This window comes from Mizuhopecten yessoensis, unplaced genomic scaffold, assembly GCF_002113885.1.
Source record: "Mizuhopecten yessoensis strain PY_sf001 unplaced genomic scaffold, ASM211388v2 scaffold3853, whole genome shotgun sequence".
NCBI classification, from domain to species: domain Eukaryota; kingdom Metazoa; phylum Mollusca; class Bivalvia; order Pectinida; family Pectinidae; genus Mizuhopecten; species Mizuhopecten yessoensis.
The window spans coordinates 1,190,610-1,207,947 of NW_018405252.1; the positions used below are offsets into that span (position 1 = coordinate 1,190,610).

Below are 17,338 nucleotides of genomic sequence, written 5' to 3' on the forward strand. Positions count from 1 at the left end.
TCAGTGTTTTCAAACGGTTTACCTGTATTTCGAGGTTTAACCCTTAAATGATGACCCTCAAAACAGTTTGCACGACACATGGGATTCGGATGCACAGCGAAATTTAACCCACGCGAAATATTGACCCCGCGAATTTAAAGCACTATACAGTAGTTCTTTTAAAGTACTCTTACTATTATTTATAATTTGATAGAAAATTGTATTATTTGTTTGACAGATTTCTTTTAATGAATTCAAAATTTCTTTTTAAATATTTACATATCACAGCGTCATCTTCATTTTACTTCCTGACATTGTACCTTATTGACTTAACTAGCAGATTTCCCTAAATTCTTGCCATCAGCTGTAAATGGATATTTTCTTACCTCGTTTCTGATTGGCTGTAGTCGGGTGACAGGGACCTGTATCGTGTCGCTGTAGCGAGGAGCGTAGATAAGGTTGGGGTCTGTGTCGAGTTGAAGGGTGGCCATGCCAGTCTGTTCCGACACACTCAGTACAGTGCCCGTTGTATTGTGAATACCTGCACCTACCACCTAGACAGGTTAGAAAAAATGTAATGATCAACATTTATGTTAACACAGAAAAATTTGACAAATTGAGTTCATCAAAACCCCAACCCTAACCCTGTAGGAATACAAAATACATGTACATTTGTCACAACAGGTATATCTTAGGTGACTTAAAATATAAGGAATACATCAGAACAATAAGTTTATTTTTGATTCTCGTTTACTTTTCTTTATTGAATCATGAGAGATCCTTAGACCAAAATAATCTGGGACCAGACTTTTTGACATATGTATGTACTGACCTTGGCATTACAGCCCGGTTTGATGATCTCCTTGAAGCCGCCGAGAGCACACAGAGCAGCATTGGCAAGCTTAGCCATGGACATGAGCTGTTTACAGCTGGTCCGTGGGGAGCTCAGGGCGTCCAGACCAGAATACAGCAGAGGCAGACATGTCAGTGAGTTGTTCAACACCTGTCAACAAACATACAGATATCACTCACCAGTAACTAGGTCACTGAGAACAACCTTATCAATTTATGTTTTCTATGTATGCATAATCTAGTCCACAGTAATAACTATTAATAAAAAGACATGCAACCACAACATACAGAAATCTAATTTCTAGATTTTGTGATTCCAAAGATCACTTTTTTTTTTTTTTAAACAGCGACTATGTTAGGCTGCATAATTTACCTAGTATTTTTTTACATATAATTTTACAATTATTGTTTTATAGTCAACTTAGGAGGCACGGTAGTCTAGTGGTAGGACGCGGCTCCTGCCGAAAGGTTGCGGGTTCGAATCATGGCACAGCACTGCATTGTATCTTTGAGAGAAATACTATAATTCGCTTGTTACAGTCTACTCAGCTGTAAATGAGTACGTGTTTGGGCAGTGCTAGAATTGTTGAATGCTAGCTGTGAGCGCTGATATGGCAGCACCAGCTGTATGCTCCCCAGGGAGTTGAGTAAGATATTGGCTGGTTGCAAAGGCCCTATAACAACGGATAATAATTTGTGAACCGCTTTGAGACAAGCTTAGAACTAGGTTGTGATAAAGCAGTATAAAAGAACCTCCAATTATTATTATGACACCTACCCTTTGTACAGCCTCTGCCCAGGACTGTGCAGTGTTGGTCTGGGGAGCAGTCAGCAACCCATGTAGGAGAGCAATCACTTCTGCAGCCATGTTGTTGGCCACATGTCCACTGATAAATGGTCTCACCGGGTCAGTTCTGTGGAAACAATCAAGAAAATAACATACAACATGAGTTTATAATATCAAATTATAATCACTTGAATATTTACGTTGAATAATATATTACATCTATTTTGATACTTTAACACTATACCACACACCTAGAGAGGGACAAACGCCTACTCCATATCTGGCTAGTTCAGAGTTCCTCTCCCTACACACAACCTCGAAGGCTAACACACAAACCTACTCCATACCTGGCTAGTTCAGAGTTCCTCTCCCTACACACCACCTCGAAGGCTAACACACAAACCTAATCCATACCGTGCTAGTTCAGAGTTCCTCTCCCTACACACCATCTCGAAGGCTAACACACAAACCTACTCCATACCTAGCTAGTTCAGAGTTCCTCTCCCTACAAACCACCTCGAAGGCTAACACACAAACCTACTCCATACCTGGCTAGTTCAGAGTTCCTCTCCCTACACACCACCTCGAAGGCTGTCTTCTTCTTGTCCCCTGTGGGTGGCTCCGGCTGCTGAGTGTCTATGGGCGGCCCCGTGGACACCACCAACCCCATCTGGGCCCACTTGGCTGCCTTCTTTAAGGCACTACCAGCGTCTTCTGTTGTTACCTCCGCCTTACCATACTGCAGAGGGATATTACAACAGAAATATTATTACAACAGTTCAATATTAATAAGGAATATGAATTATTTTTAATTAAATTTTCTATAGAATAGAAAAAGAGGCCCATGGGGAAAGATCACCTGGTTTCATCAATATATTTTAAGCCACAATAACTAGATCACTAGGAGGTAACATGAAAAAGATAAAAACTATGAATTTGAAATACATATTCCTATCATTCCATATAGATGAGTGATACACTCAATATCAATCTAGTTATCATGATTCTTTAAAAGAGTTTTTTTATAGTCTTACTTGACACCTGTGACCTTAAAAGTAGATCAAGGTGATTTATTTGACCAAATTAGATAGTGCTTTATATTAGCAAAATACATGCAAAATGTATGACTCTAGCTAGGCCTTCTAAAGAAGTTAACAATGTGGATGTTGATGACAGATGGACAGGTAATTGACACCTAGTCAATGCATCAAGCTCATAATGGCCTTTTGCCAGGTGAGCTAAAAATATTCATATTTGCTATCAACTATTATCTTATAAGTTATTGTGTAACATAGATGTAACACTGGTGGATAGGAACAATTTGTGATGACCTACCTTTGTCATTTCTCTGTCCATACGCACTACTCTCTCCATGTTGGCAGTACCACCAAGTCTGAATGGACGATTGTCCGAGCTGGAAAAAAATAATTTAAAAAAATAGATTAATGGTCAATCGTTATCTCTCACCAATGTTACTTATTGCTTGCCTATTGTCATCATTATAAATGATGTAACTTCCAAAGGATGACCTACCCGAGAAAGTTACATTCCTTTTGTGTATCATCACAGAGCCTTGGCAGGGGTCTATGGCCTTGACCTACTTAAAAAAATTGCTATGTGTCCTCAACAAACCTGAGGAGAGGTTTGAATGATCTTGACCTACGTAAGGACAGCTATATGACCTTGACCTACCTAAGTAAAGACTGTATAACCTTGACCTACCTGATGGAAGACTATGACCTTAACCTACCTGAGCAGTGGCTGTATGACCTCGTGAGACAGTTGGTCCTCTCGTTTGTGTATAAACACTGACAGCCTTCCAGCCTGTATATCACTGTCCTCCACCTTGTCCTTGTCCATCCCCCCGTTGGAGCCCCCACGGTGGAGGTTGTCTGTAGATGGGCGTCGACTACAGATGGTCGCATGATCACCTAATACCACACAGGGAAAATGAAAGTTATAGGCAAACCGAGATAAAACCTGTACAGGACCAGACTTAGTAACAGAAACTTTATATCAATGCCATATGTTTCATACATTTTATACATTCTTCAGATCAACCAAGTAAGACTGATACATTGTCCTTTGATGTAAAACTATCAATACATAACATTTGTAATATCAGTACCTAGTAATCAGTAAACTGTACATTGCAAATTAATTTTGTATTTTTTTATAAGTGCATACTAATTCAATTAACTAACTAAAGTATATAACCAAACCTTGACAAAATACAGAAAGTATTATTAATGACGACTTCATTTCCTTCATGAGATAATCATTAATCTTTTACTTAGGAGTTAAATCAGACCTGGGACAAGGAAGTCTCCGAGTTTGGCCAGTAAGAGGCTGACAATCTTAGCGGGAGGGTCAGATATGGACTTGGCTGTGCTCCAGTGGCTGGAGTAGAGGTGCTGACCCCAGGCGGGCAGTTCTACCGTCTCACAGTCTAGTGTACTCATCAGCGGTAATGCCACACGACACAGCTGTAATATGATCAGCACCAGCTTCGGCGACGGCCTACAACAGAAAGTTTCATTTATCAGGAGGAATCGATAAATTGACAATTTATACAAATTCATTAATATTAGATCTAATGTATTCATAGGGAAATTCTCTAAATTTAAAGTTAGCATTGATAATGTGACAATACGATATCTGTTGATTATAAGCTTTATTAAGCATTGTAACTAATATGTAAACATAATCTTGTTGAATTTATCACATGATTTGTTGTGTGGACCATCTATAAAGATTTTATGGTGCCCCTGTATTTAAAACTAATAGATTAGAAGATACATCTCTTTTTAAATCCTACCTCTGGTCGAGCAGCAGTGATAGAAGTTTGGAGACACATGCAGGCTGGCTGAGGATAGCTCGGCCCATGCGACTACGAGACAGGTTGTTGAGGAGACTGAGAACGTCCTGTAGGGCCTCTGTCCCAGCAGCCTCATTACCGATACACTCGGTGGCGCGGGCCAGGTGGTTGGTCAGTAACACAGACACCTGGCGAGCCAGACCAGAGTGTTCTAACTGCTCCAGGTGTAGCCCTGAACAGGGACAAAAACAAGATGAAAATTGTTTACTAATGATTATTATTATTAAAAAATAATCCACATACATGTGTGTATAACCTTTTTAACTTCTAACAAACACTAGTAATAAGAGCTCCGCCAAGGTACATGATATGCCCGTCGGATGTGGAATGTGCAGTTTGCCACAAAGGGCCATAAGTGCATAAAGTTATTGCGCAGAAATTGTGTTCCGACAATTCTACAAAAGGCCGTAAATTATGGCTGAAGTTTGAAATGAATCAATTCAAAAGTAATTGAGCGGAAAGTGTTACGTCAATTCTATAAAGGGCCATAACTCCCTTAATAACAGGCGGCTAATGGTTATCGAACTTGTGCAAGCTTTCATAGAAATTAACCTTCCTATGAAGTTTGAAATAAATCTATTCAAAATTACTGAAGTTATTGAGCGGAAAGTGTTACATCAATTCTATAAAGGGCCATAACTCCCTTAATAACAGGCGGATAATGGTTATCAAACTTGTGCAAGCTTTGAAATGAATCCATTCAAAATTACTGAAGCTATTGAGCAGAAACTGTTTTGTCAATTCTACAAAGGGCTATAACTGCATAAAAAACCGCCAAAGAATTTTGGTTATCGAACTTGTCAGAGTTTTCATGGCAATGAACCTTCCTACCAAGTTTGAAATTAATCCACTCAAAATTACTAAAGTTATTGAACAGAAACTGTTTCGGCAATTCTACAAAGGGCCATAACTCTGCAAATAATCGACAAATAATTTTGGTTATCGCAAGCTTTCATAGAAATGAACCTTACTATGAAGTTTGAAATGAATCTATTCAAAATTACTGAAGTTATTGAGCGGAAACTGTTACGGCAATTCTATAAAGGGCCATAACTCCCTAATAACAGGCGGATAATGGCCCGCCCGAACGCTCGCATGATAACATAATGCGTCCCGTCGTTCTACTGGCGAATAAAAACCATATCTCAAACCATGTTCTTACCTGAAATACATATCCCAATCATCCCATCAATGATACATCCCTTCATCATATATTAACCATCTCCATTAATCCCCTGACCTCACCCTTACGTTCTATCTTCCTCTATCTGCATCCGTTAATACCCCGTCATCTCATAGCTAAAGGAAAATCTTTCACACAAAAGTTCTTATCTTCCCTTATCTCTACACCATTATATACATCCTTAAATTCCATCATCTTCCAATCTCTTAACTTCAAACATAAGTCCTCAACGAACTAGCTGTAGAAGTCCTTACCATCCTCTATCTCCCACATGACACAGCGGTTGGCGAGGACCTGGAAGCCTGCCCATGCCATGGCAGACACCTTCTGATTGGTCGACTGGGTCTCCGTGTTGGAGCTGTCTGTCCTGTGATTGGCTAGACTACATAGCTTGTCTAACAGATGGACCAGCCCAGACCGCACCAGGCACTTCTCCTCTGCCCTGAAAACAGTATATATCGACATCTAAATTAGCAGTTGTCTCTTTAGTTAGGTACAAACAGTTTTCCTTTGTCTTGGACACAAATGTAGTTCACACATCTTTGTAAATATTTGTCCATCTTGCATCTACGACAGTTGCTGTACGCATGGAGAGTGTCCGAGACCGACAATTATATGGTGATATAGCCACATTATCACTAAAATACTTAATTATGAATGTTTGTTGCTTTTTAACATTACACAAGACGAACAAAAGTGAAAATTGTCAAAAGTAAAGTACTGCATATTCTCTCATACATGACCACATTAATCAATCAGAGTTGAGAAAATACAGGCCTTAACTAATACAGACTGTTACTAACCTGGAGTAGGGGATGATACAGAGGAGCCCGATACTGTTACAGCAGGCTAGGGGATAGTGTGCGGCCAGCTGTACCATGTAATAAAGACTGTTACTAACCTGGAGTAGGGTATGATACAGATGAGCCCGATACTGTTACAGCAGGCTATGGGATAGTGTGCGGCCAGCTGTACCATGTAATAAAGACTGTTACTAACCTGGAGTAGGGTATGATACAGATGAGCCCGATACTGTTACAGCAGGCTATGGGATAGCATGCGGCCAGCTATACCATGTAATACAGACTGTTACTAACCTGGCGTAGGGTATGATACAGAGGAGCCCGATACTGTTACAGCAGCCTATGGGATAGTGTGCGGCCAGCTGTACCATGTAATACAGACTGTTACTAACCTGGAGTAGGGTATGATACAGAGGAGCCCAATACTATTACAGCAGGCTATGGGATAGCGTGTGGCCAGCTGTACCATGTAATACAGACTGTAACTAACCTGGTGTAGGGTATGACACAGAGGAGCCTGATACTGTTACAGCAGGCTATGGGATAGGGTGTGGCCAGCTGTACCATGTAATACAGACTGTTACTAACCTGGAGTAGTGTATGATACAGAGGAGCCTGATACTGTTACATCAGGCTATGGGATTGTGTGTGGCCAACTGCACCATGTAATACAGACTGTTACTAACCTGGGGTAGGGTATGATACAGAGGAGCCTGATACTGTTACAGCAGGCTATGGGATTGTGTGTGGCCAACTGTACCATGTAATACAGACTGTTACTAACCTGGTGTAGGGTATGATACAGAGGAGCCTGATACTATTACAGCAGGCTATGGGATAGTGTGCAGCCAGCTGTACCATGTAATACAGACTGTTACTAACCTGGTGTAGGGTATGATACAAAGGAGCCCGATACTGTTACAGCAGGCTATGGGATAGCATGCGGCCAGCTATACCATGTAATACAGACTGTTACTAACCTGGTGTAGGGTATGATACAAAGGAGGCCGATACTGTTACAGCAGGCTATGGGATAGCATGCGGCCAGCTATACCATGTAATACAGACTGTTACTAACCTGGTGTAGGTTATGATACAAAGGAGCCCGATACTGTTACAGCAGGCTATGGGATAGCATGCGGCCAGCTATACCATGTAATACAGACTGTTACTACCCTGGTGTAGGGTATGATACAGAGGAGCCTGATACTGTTACAGAAGGCTATGGGATAGCGTGTGGCCAACTGTACCATGTAGTACAGACTGTTACTTACCTGGTGTAGGGTATGATACAGAGGAGCCTGATACTGTTACAGCAGGCTATGGGATAGGGTGTGGCCAGCTGTACCATGTAATACAGACTGTTACTAACCTTGAGTAGGGTATGATACAGAGGAGCCCGATACTATTACAGCAGGCTATGGGATAGTGTGTGGCCAGCTGTACCATGTAAGACAGACTGTTACTAACCTGGTGTAGGGAATGATACAGAGGAGCCTGATACTGTTACAGCAGGCTATGGGATCGCGTGTGGCCAACTGTACCATGTAATACAGACTGTTACTAACCTGGCGTAGGGTATGATACAGAGGAGCCCGATACTGTTACAGCAGGCTATGGGATAGTGTGCGGCCAGCTGTACCATGTAAGACAGACTGTTACTAACCTGGTGTAGGGTATGATACAGAGGAGCCCGATACTGTTACAGCAGGCTATGGGATAGTGTGCGGCCAACTGTACCACGGACGTCATGGTCTCCGCAAATGCCTCTCTCACCTGGTTCACCATCCCACCACAGGTCAGCTCCTCAACACTGTCAACATAAACAGTCCCCTGTATGTTACTTAATTCAAATAATAGGCAATAGGTTAACTTATACATATATATCTTAACATGAACAATCCTGTGTCTCAGACTGTTGTTAATGTGATCAATCCTGTGCTGGAGACTTTGTTTGTTACTGATGTTAACCCAGATTTAAACAGCACCTTAACTGTCATAACAAAGTAACTTTCATTTTCTGCACAATAGAACTTAATCTGATGTAAATGAATTCTTTGCAAAGGAAACGTTGATCAAATTATCTGTAATGCAAGTCTTTGATGTTGGATTCCTAATACATACCATGGGCCATGTTGTAAAACGGCTGTGACAGCAGCCACCAGGTGAGTGGCACCTCCCACGCGCGACGCAGCTGTCAGTAACTCCTTCATATGTACTAGTGCCTGTTTACGTGTGTTTCCACGACGCCAGCGTGTCTGAGCTGCCGACAGGAAGTCCTTACTGGAAATCTGTAAAAGGTCAATAAGGTTAACCATGAGTACTTATTTTCTTATTTTCAATACATCATTAATAAAATTTAATGATGGTTGAGAAATTTTTATAAAATGCAAAACCCACTGGTAACTTATGATACACAAAAATATGTGTTTATATCCTCAATATTATAACTGTCCTTCATCAAACACTGGTTAAATGCGAAACAAACAAGTATTCCAGTATAAGTTTAAGTAACTTTGAAAGCCCAGTGTAGTTGAGGTTCTTACAGCTTTCTCCGGATCACTGCCAATAAAGGAGAAGAGTTGATCGACTAGAACCACGTGTGGGGGAACATCTTTATTATCGTCCTCCGCCAGTTCCTGGAGTACAGAGGCTGGGCCCTTTCTCTTGCCATGGCGCTTCCTACTGAAAAGCGAGACAAATCTTGATCAGTTATTTTTCATTATATTAGTGCTTTAGAAAATTGGAAGTGAACATAAAGGATACAGGAGAACTTGTGCATGAGTATTATTGGTGTTATAAACAGGCCTGGGGTAGTTTGTTGTTGCAGTAAACAATTCCATCAGTGAGTGATACACTTGATATAAATGGTAATGGTGACTGCCCCCAGCTTATAACATTTCTCAAGTGAAAATGTTTTCTGGAACCCCAAGACCTTGTGGTTAACCACGGCTGACCAGACATGACACCTACCTGCGTATCTTGAGAACTTCAAGTACAGTTTCATCGTAAACACTCTCCACACCGGTGGGAGCGGACATGCTCCGTGATAACACGTGGACTGGCTGTGCCATGTCAGTGTCTGACCTCACACACCCACCTGAAATTACAACAATTCACCTGTTATTTGTTTCTGTTTTTCGTTTCTGATCTTTCTCGATATTTACAGAAATACTTGACATGTAATATTTGTTCTTAATCAACAAGTGCTATGTTAATTAGATTTACTAACATACAGATCTCCTTCAAAATTTCTGTGCATCATAACGTTGTGATAACTTCACAAAGTAAAGAACAAAATGCAATACTGTAATAATGTTTTCATCATAAATAATCGTATCTCACAGTTTTGATTCTCCATTACAGTGTAGTATATTATATTCTTCAGATTCTGAAATAAGAGTGGGCTATGGCCACTGTAGAGAATACTTACTTTAGAAGTCATAATAGACTTGGGACAAAACAGAGAACCCTTACTTCAGAATTCTGGCTATACCTAGAATGTTTCCTTCATAACTAAGAGTAAGTTATGGCACAACAAAAGATACATACTTCGGCAGTGACTATAAACAGATAGAGGAAGTATCAAACCGGAGCACCCACCTGTCTGTGGAATTTCTGAGTAATGAGAGACAGTCCTGGTCATCATCTCACTGTAGTGTGGGGTGATGGTCACCTGTAGTAACAGGTCTAGTCTGGACAGGATTCCCATGACGATATGCTTGGTCCGCACCATACACATCTCCTTGGCAACAACCTCATTTGACCTCACATCCTCATCAAATTTGGACCTATTAGCAAACATCAAATGTATTACTTCTAACAACAGAAATGTCTTTGGATGTTAACAAGTCTGTTTAATTGTCCCACATGAATGCCAGCCTATAGAAATATGTTAACTACCCACATTAATACTGTCTGACATAATCAGTCATGACACTGAATGCCAGCCTATAGAAATAGGTTAACTACCCACATTAATACTGTCTGACATAATCAGTCGTAACACTGAATGCCAGCCTATAGAAATATGTCAACTACCCACATTAAAACTGTCTGACATAATCAGTCGTAACACTGAATGCCACCCTACAGAAATATGTTAACTACCCACATTAATACTGTCTGACATAATCAGTCTTAACACTAAATGCCAGCCTATAGAAATATGTCAACTACCCACATTAATACTGTCTGACATAATCAGTCGTAACACTGAATGCCAGCCTATAGAAATATGTGAACTACCCTCATTAATACTGTCTGACATAATCAGTTGTAACACTGAATGCCAGCCTATAGAAATATTTCAACTACCCACATTAATACTGTCTGACATAATCAGTCGTAACACTGAATGCCAGCTGATGTGTGATTAGTACAGCCCATCTCTAGATCTATATATTGCAGGGTAGAATTTAGTCCTCAGCCAGATTCCGCTTACCTTAACATTTTCATGGCATCCTCTACCTCGGCAGGGTCTAGTTGGACATCCTTGACGAAGCATAGCATGTGCAGCTCCTTCATGTTACCCTGTGGTAGTCGAGACATGAGTATAGTCTAAGTGTTTAACATGAACATTCTAAATGAATCATGAAATTTTACATTTTAGTCTTCTATCTACATCAGTTGAAGGTGGAATGGCAAGAAGAGATCATTTCTATATATGTTATCATACAGTATTACTGAAAGAAAAGTATTACTTCAGATCAACAGATACATTTTATGCTATAAACCAAATAGCTCATTCTGATATCAAATAGTTTTTCCAAAATATCTGCTTTTTTTATGCAGCTCAAAATCAATCAGAAGTAAGAAAGTTGTTCTTCACACACAAATATAAAGGTTACTTGAGTTGCTATGGTTACTTGTTATTTGAGTTGCTATGGTAACTTGTTTAGTTGCTATGGAGTGTACTTTCCTGAGATGATATAGGCTACATTCGCGTTACCGGTTGAAACGGTACGTGTGGCGCAGAAATTTTCCACGATAAACGAACATACTTGGACCGTTCTATAAGCAGAGCTAAAAATCCACAGTTTCGGGGAATAATAAACGATGTATCAAGAATATTATGCCCTTCTCTCACGCGTCCACTAAATTACATAACGTATCTTAAATAATACATGTGGCTTGACATTGTTTTAGAAAGAAATAACGCAAACTAGCAATATTCAGCAGTTTAGTTTCGGCCAGGTACGTCTGGACCCCTCAATCTACACGTACCAAATTTTCCTGAGGTCAGCCTCGGTCCAAATCTGTACCTGTCGTTTTCGTTACAGGTTCAACCGGTTCAACCGTTTCAACCGGTAACGCGAATGTACCCATAATGTTGCCATGTTTACTTGTTACTTGAGTTGCTATGGTTATTTTTTAAGTTGCTATGACCACTGACCTCCTGTAGATGATAATCGTTGAAGAACGGAGAAGCCTGTTGACTGTCAGCCTTATGTTCCTGTACCTCATTGTACCATCTTTGTTCCAGGTCAGCCAGGCCCTGACAGAATCACCATAAATAGTTAACATCCAATACATCATACAAAATAGAAGATCTCCCATAATATTAGGGCTTCACTGGACTTAAATGTGGAACTGTATTACATATATCAAACAATGGCTTCACTGGACTTAAATGTGGAACTGTATTACATATATCAAACAATGGCTTCACTGGACTTAAATGTGGAACTGTATTACATATATCAAACAATGGCTAACTTTATGTCGTTGCTTGTTAAAGACTATGGATTCAGCGAAGTTTCTAGAAAAGTTGCACTGTGGAAATAAATGTGCTGTAAACATACTTTTATTGTACGAGTCCTGAACTAAATCAATCCTTAGATACACTGACCAGATAGAAGAACTTTACTTTAAGCAGCCTCAAGACTATGTTAATTGTTATGACATTTTACCTGAAACTGTCTCATGAGTATGTTTAACTGTTAGGACATTTTACCTGTAGCTGTCTCGTGAGGATGTTTAACTGTTATGACATTTTACCTGTAGCTGTCTCGTGAGTATGTTTAACTGTTATGACATTTTACCTGTAGCTGTCTGGTGAGTGTGTTTAACTGTTAGGACATTTTACCTGTAGCTGTCTCGTGAGTATGTTTAACTGTTATGACATTTTACCTGTATCTGTCTCATGAGTATGTTTAACTGTTATGACATTTTACCTGTAGCTGTCTCGTGAGTGTGTTTAACTGTTGGGACATCTTACCTGTAGCTGTCTCGTGAGTGTGTTTAACTGTTATGACATTTTACCTGTAGCTGTCTCATGAGTGTGCTTAACTGTTAGGACATTTTACCTGTAGCTGTCTCGCGAGTGTGTTTAACTGTTATGACATTTTACCTGTAGCTGTCTGGTGAGTGTGTTTAACTGTTAGGACGTTTTACCTGTAGCTGTCTCATGTGTATGTTTAACTGTTAGGACATTTTGCCTGTAGCTGTCTTGTGAGTATGTTTAACTGTTATGACATTTAACCTGTAGCTGTCTCGTGAGTATGATTAACTGTTAGGACATTTTACCTGGAGCTGTCTCATGAGTGTGCTTAACTGCTAGGACATTTTACCTGTAGCTGTCTCGTGAGTGTGCTTAACTGTTAGGACATTTTACCTGTAGCTGTCTAGTGAGTATGTTTAACTGTTAGGACCCTTTTCCTGTAGCTGTCTTGTGAATATGTTTTACTGTTATGACATTTAACCTGTAGCTGTCTCGTGAGTATTGTTAATTGTTATGACATTTTACCTGAAGCTGTCTCGTGAGTGGGTTTAACTATTAGGACATTTTACCTGTAGCTGTCTAGTGAGTATGTTTAACTGTTAGGACACTTTTCCTGTAGCTGTCTTGTGAATATGTTTTACTGTTATGACATTTAACCTGTAGCTGTCTCGTGAGTATGATTAACTGTTAGGACATTTTACCTGAAGCTGTCTCGTGAGGGTGTTTAACTGTTAGGTAATTTTACCTGTAGCTGTCTCGTGAGAGTGTTTAACTGTTATGACATTTTTCCTGTAGCTGTCTCATGAGTGTGCCTAACTGTTAGGACATTTTACCTGAAGCTGTCTCGTGAGTATGTTTAACTGTTATGACATTTTACCTGTAGCTGTCTGGTGAGTGTGTTTAACTGTTGGGACGTCTTACCTGTAGCTGTCTCGTGAGTCTGTTTAACTGTTAGGACGTTTTGCCTGTAGCTGTCTCATGAGTATGTCTAACTGTTATGACATTTTACCTGTAGCTGTGTCGTGAGTATGTTTAACTGTTAGGACCCTTTTCCTGTAGCTGTCTTGTGAGTATGTTTAATTGTTATGACATTTTACCTGAAGCTGTCTCGTGAGGATGTTTAACTGTTAGGACATTTTCCCTGTACCTGTCTCTTAAGTATGTTTAACTGTGAGGACACTTTTCCTGTAGCTGTCTTGTGAGTATGTTTAATTGTTATGACATTTTACCTGAAGCTGTCTCGTGAGTATGTTTAATTGTTATGTCATTTTACCTGAAGCTGTCTCGTGAGGATGTTTAACTGTTAGGACATTTTCCCTGTACCTGTCTCTTAAGTATGTTTAACTGTGAGGACACTTTTCCTGTAGCTGTCTTGTGAGTATGTTTAATTGTTATGACATTTTACCTGAAGCTGTCTCGTGAGTATGTTTAATTGTTATGTCATTTTACCTGAAGCTGTCTCGTGAGGGTGTTTAACTATTAGGACATTTTACCTGTAGCTGTCTCAAGAGTTTGTTTAACTGTTAGGACCCTTTTCCTGTAGCTGTCTTGTGAATATGTTTTACTGTTATGACATTTAACCTGTAGCTGTCTCGTGAGTATGTTTAATTGTTATGTCATTTTACCTGAAGCTGTCTCGTGAGGATGTTTAACTGTTAGGACATTTTACCTGTCGCTGTCTCGTGAGTATGCTTAATTGTTATGACATTTTACCTGAAGCTGTCTCGTGAGTATGTTTAACTGTTAGGACATTTTACCTGAAGCTGTCTCGTGAGTGTGTTTAACTATTAGGACATTTTACCTGTAGCTGTCTCGTGAGTGTGTTTAACTGTTAGGTAATTTTACCTGTAGCTGTCTCGTGAGTGTGTTTAACTGTTAGGACATTTTACCTGTAGCTGTCTCATGAGTGTGTTGTATCTACGATACACCTCTTCCACCACGACACACAGGAGGGAGAACTCGTCCGAGTGTTCCTGTTCCTCTGACATGATGTGGTGTACAGTATCCTCCAGTGACAGATGTTTAATTACAGTCGACACGATCCTCTCCTCCAAAACATCTGGCTGTAGGATCTCTCTGGGAGGTCACAAACAGATATTCTCAACAAATGAATCTTTTCACAAATTTCAACAACAGGAAATTTGGTTTAATATAAAAGTGTTATCATTCTTTAAACATTTTCTGATTATCTCATATATTCTTGTTTATGTTCCACTTAATTGTTGTTAGGAAAATTTGTTTTCAATGAATACAAAAAGAAACTTCATTTAACTTGAAATTAAGCAGCAACCTGAACAAACATCACGTTGTTTCAAAATAGCATTTCTACATATTCCTGACAAAATTAGACATGTGATATGTCTAATCACACAGAGTGAATGAGTATGTATACAGAATATTTCATCATTCCACAGTTGGATGTTGACCAGCCTACCTCATGCTTTGCCTGAGCGGCACCTTCTGACGTTTGGAGAGTTTCCGTAGACCTTGTAAGACCTCGGAGGGAAGTCTGACCCTGGGGAGAGGCGACAGTGTGTCGGACGTCTGGGGGCTGCTGGAAGGCGACAGGGTCAGTACTGATGGGGACTGCCACACACACCTGTAAAGTATTACCTCATTTTACACCGGTAACATTTCACAAACACTGGTGAAAGGGAACATTGTATATACTGGTGCATAAGAAAATAGCATTTTATTTTGTAGAATAATAATTTTGGTTATGCAAGTGAAATCTGTTACTGAATTAATCAAAAGGCAAGGGTGAAGTATAATTAATCAGACAAACATTTACCAAACTTCTAAGTTGAAACAGTTGACAGAGTCTAGATTATCCTACTAACAAAACGTTTTGACCCGTATGCCTCACACTCTTTCTAGGAAATATATCAGAAACGGTAAGAAACTGTATCAGACCTCTGTAGGAACTTGGACTTGAGAAGGTGGGCACAGCTTCCCTCCTCGCGGGACGTCTCTGGTCCATGGTACAGCAGTTGTAGCATGGTACAGGCCAGTACAGACAGACCGAGGGCCAGGTCTGCCAGAAAGGGGAGACCACTGGACACCTCCTCTGTCGACTCCTGGGCCCGGACTGTGACATGGAATCCCCACATGGCCTTGTCTGGCGTGTTGTGTTCACGTCCACTCCGCATCTCAAAGGAAAATGTAACGCTGTCACCGTCAACCTACAACAAAAAGGTGACGGTGTATTCTCTCAGCCTCCAAGGGTGTCTCCCACTGCAGCTGGAAAAGATCAGTGTGTCACCCTTCAAGGGTGCATAGATGGTGGTGGTATACATTATAGTGGCCAACACAATGATGTGATGTCATAACAGAACAGAATACAATGATAAGATAAGCAACACAATATGATGTCACATCTGGCTTTCGACAGGAGAGAACATGTGTAAATAATGACAGAAAACACCTGATAACCATGATTGTTTCCGAATAAATCTAAGGGTATGTTGGAGAACTCTCAACCCTCAGGGTTTTATCCTCAATTGTCTCACCCAAGGGTTGCTTCAAGTGGAGAGTTGAAATTTCTCTGTCAAATATTTACAGTCGGGAGGAATCTGATAAGATCATTATGAGATTATTGGAACATTCAATGTTTTTCAGATTATTCATGGTTTTATGAGGCACTGCCGTAGTAATATTTGATCTGATCAAACAAACTTTTCACCTTTACAAGAAATAAATATACAGACAATATTCCTACCTTTACAAGAAACAAATACACAGACAATATTACTACCTTTACAAGAAACAAATACACAGACAATATTCCTACCTTTACAAGAAACAAATACACAGACAATATTCCTACCTTTACAAGAAACAAATACACAGACAATATTCCTACCTTTACAAGGTCTTTGGGCCAGCCAGATCCCAGCACACTCCTGCTGCCAAAGCCAAACGTGTTTCCTCCATACTCTGCCACCTTTTTAGCAGTGGTGGTCGATCCAGCATACAGCACAAGCTGTAACACAGTCAACAAATATATCAGATCAGGTTCAAAGGGTGTTATTTCCACAATGGCAATGCCAACTTTACATGGGTGAATTTTCATCAGAATTCTAAATCTAAAATTTAAACACAACTATGAATTGAAGTTGAACACATCACATTTAAAATTTGTGTTCAAAATAATAGCAACATTTCATTTTCCTTCTCCTTTTCCTGACCAGGGAAGTTTACCTTGTCATAATCGTACTGTGATGAGCACCGCGGGTCAAACCTCAGGTAGAGACAGCGGGCCCCCGGAATGTGTACTGTCTCCTTAAACTTGTAGTTATCACGGACAGGGTGGATACTCTCTAGCGCCTTGCCCGACGACCACGGGGCAGGGATCTTGAGGCCGACCAGGAATCCCTGCTCCTCCTTGTCCTTCAACTCATTCCTGTGTACACAATATAGGACATGATTTAAATGTTCACAACTCATTCCTGTGTACACAATATAGGACACAACTCATTCCTGTGTACACAATATAGGACATCATTTAAATGTTCACAACTCATTCCTGTGTACACAATATAGGACATCATTTAAATGTTCACAACTCATTCCTGTGTACACAATATAGGACATCATTTAAATGTTCACAACTCATTCCTGTGTACACAATATA

The 17,338-nt window shown here is 40.1% G+C and overlaps 1 protein-coding gene across 1 annotated transcript in view; it reads right to left on the reverse strand.

Moving 5' to 3' along the window:
- LOC110448158 (probable E3 ubiquitin-protein ligase HECTD4) overlaps positions 1-17,338 on the reverse strand; it is a 62,447-nt gene that overhangs the window by 20,363 nt on the left and 24,746 nt on the right. The window contains exons 18-38 of the mRNA XM_021494256.1: positions 16,906-17,107; positions 16,568-16,687; positions 15,619-15,887; positions 15,140-15,304; positions 14,595-14,781; positions 11,878-11,979; positions 10,927-11,015; positions 10,086-10,273; positions 9,456-9,582; positions 9,029-9,167; positions 8,607-8,773; positions 8,149-8,295; positions 5,934-6,121; positions 4,437-4,668; positions 3,930-4,138; positions 3,369-3,549; positions 2,954-3,032; positions 2,167-2,357; positions 1,610-1,745; positions 812-982; positions 366-533 (exon numbers count right to left, since the gene is read on the reverse strand). Of these exons, the coding sequence (XP_021349931.1) occupies positions 366-533; positions 812-982; positions 1,610-1,745; positions 2,167-2,357; positions 2,954-3,032; positions 3,369-3,549; positions 3,930-4,138; positions 4,437-4,668; positions 5,934-6,121; positions 8,149-8,295; positions 8,607-8,773; positions 9,029-9,167; positions 9,456-9,582; positions 10,086-10,273; positions 10,927-11,015; positions 11,878-11,979; positions 14,595-14,781; positions 15,140-15,304; positions 15,619-15,887; positions 16,568-16,687; positions 16,906-17,107 (3,457 nt within the window). The remainder of the gene's footprint in view (positions 1-365; positions 534-811; positions 983-1,609; positions 1,746-2,166; positions 2,358-2,953; positions 3,033-3,368; positions 3,550-3,929; positions 4,139-4,436; positions 4,669-5,933; positions 6,122-8,148; positions 8,296-8,606; positions 8,774-9,028; positions 9,168-9,455; positions 9,583-10,085; positions 10,274-10,926; positions 11,016-11,877; positions 11,980-14,594; positions 14,782-15,139; positions 15,305-15,618; positions 15,888-16,567; positions 16,688-16,905; positions 17,108-17,338) is intronic.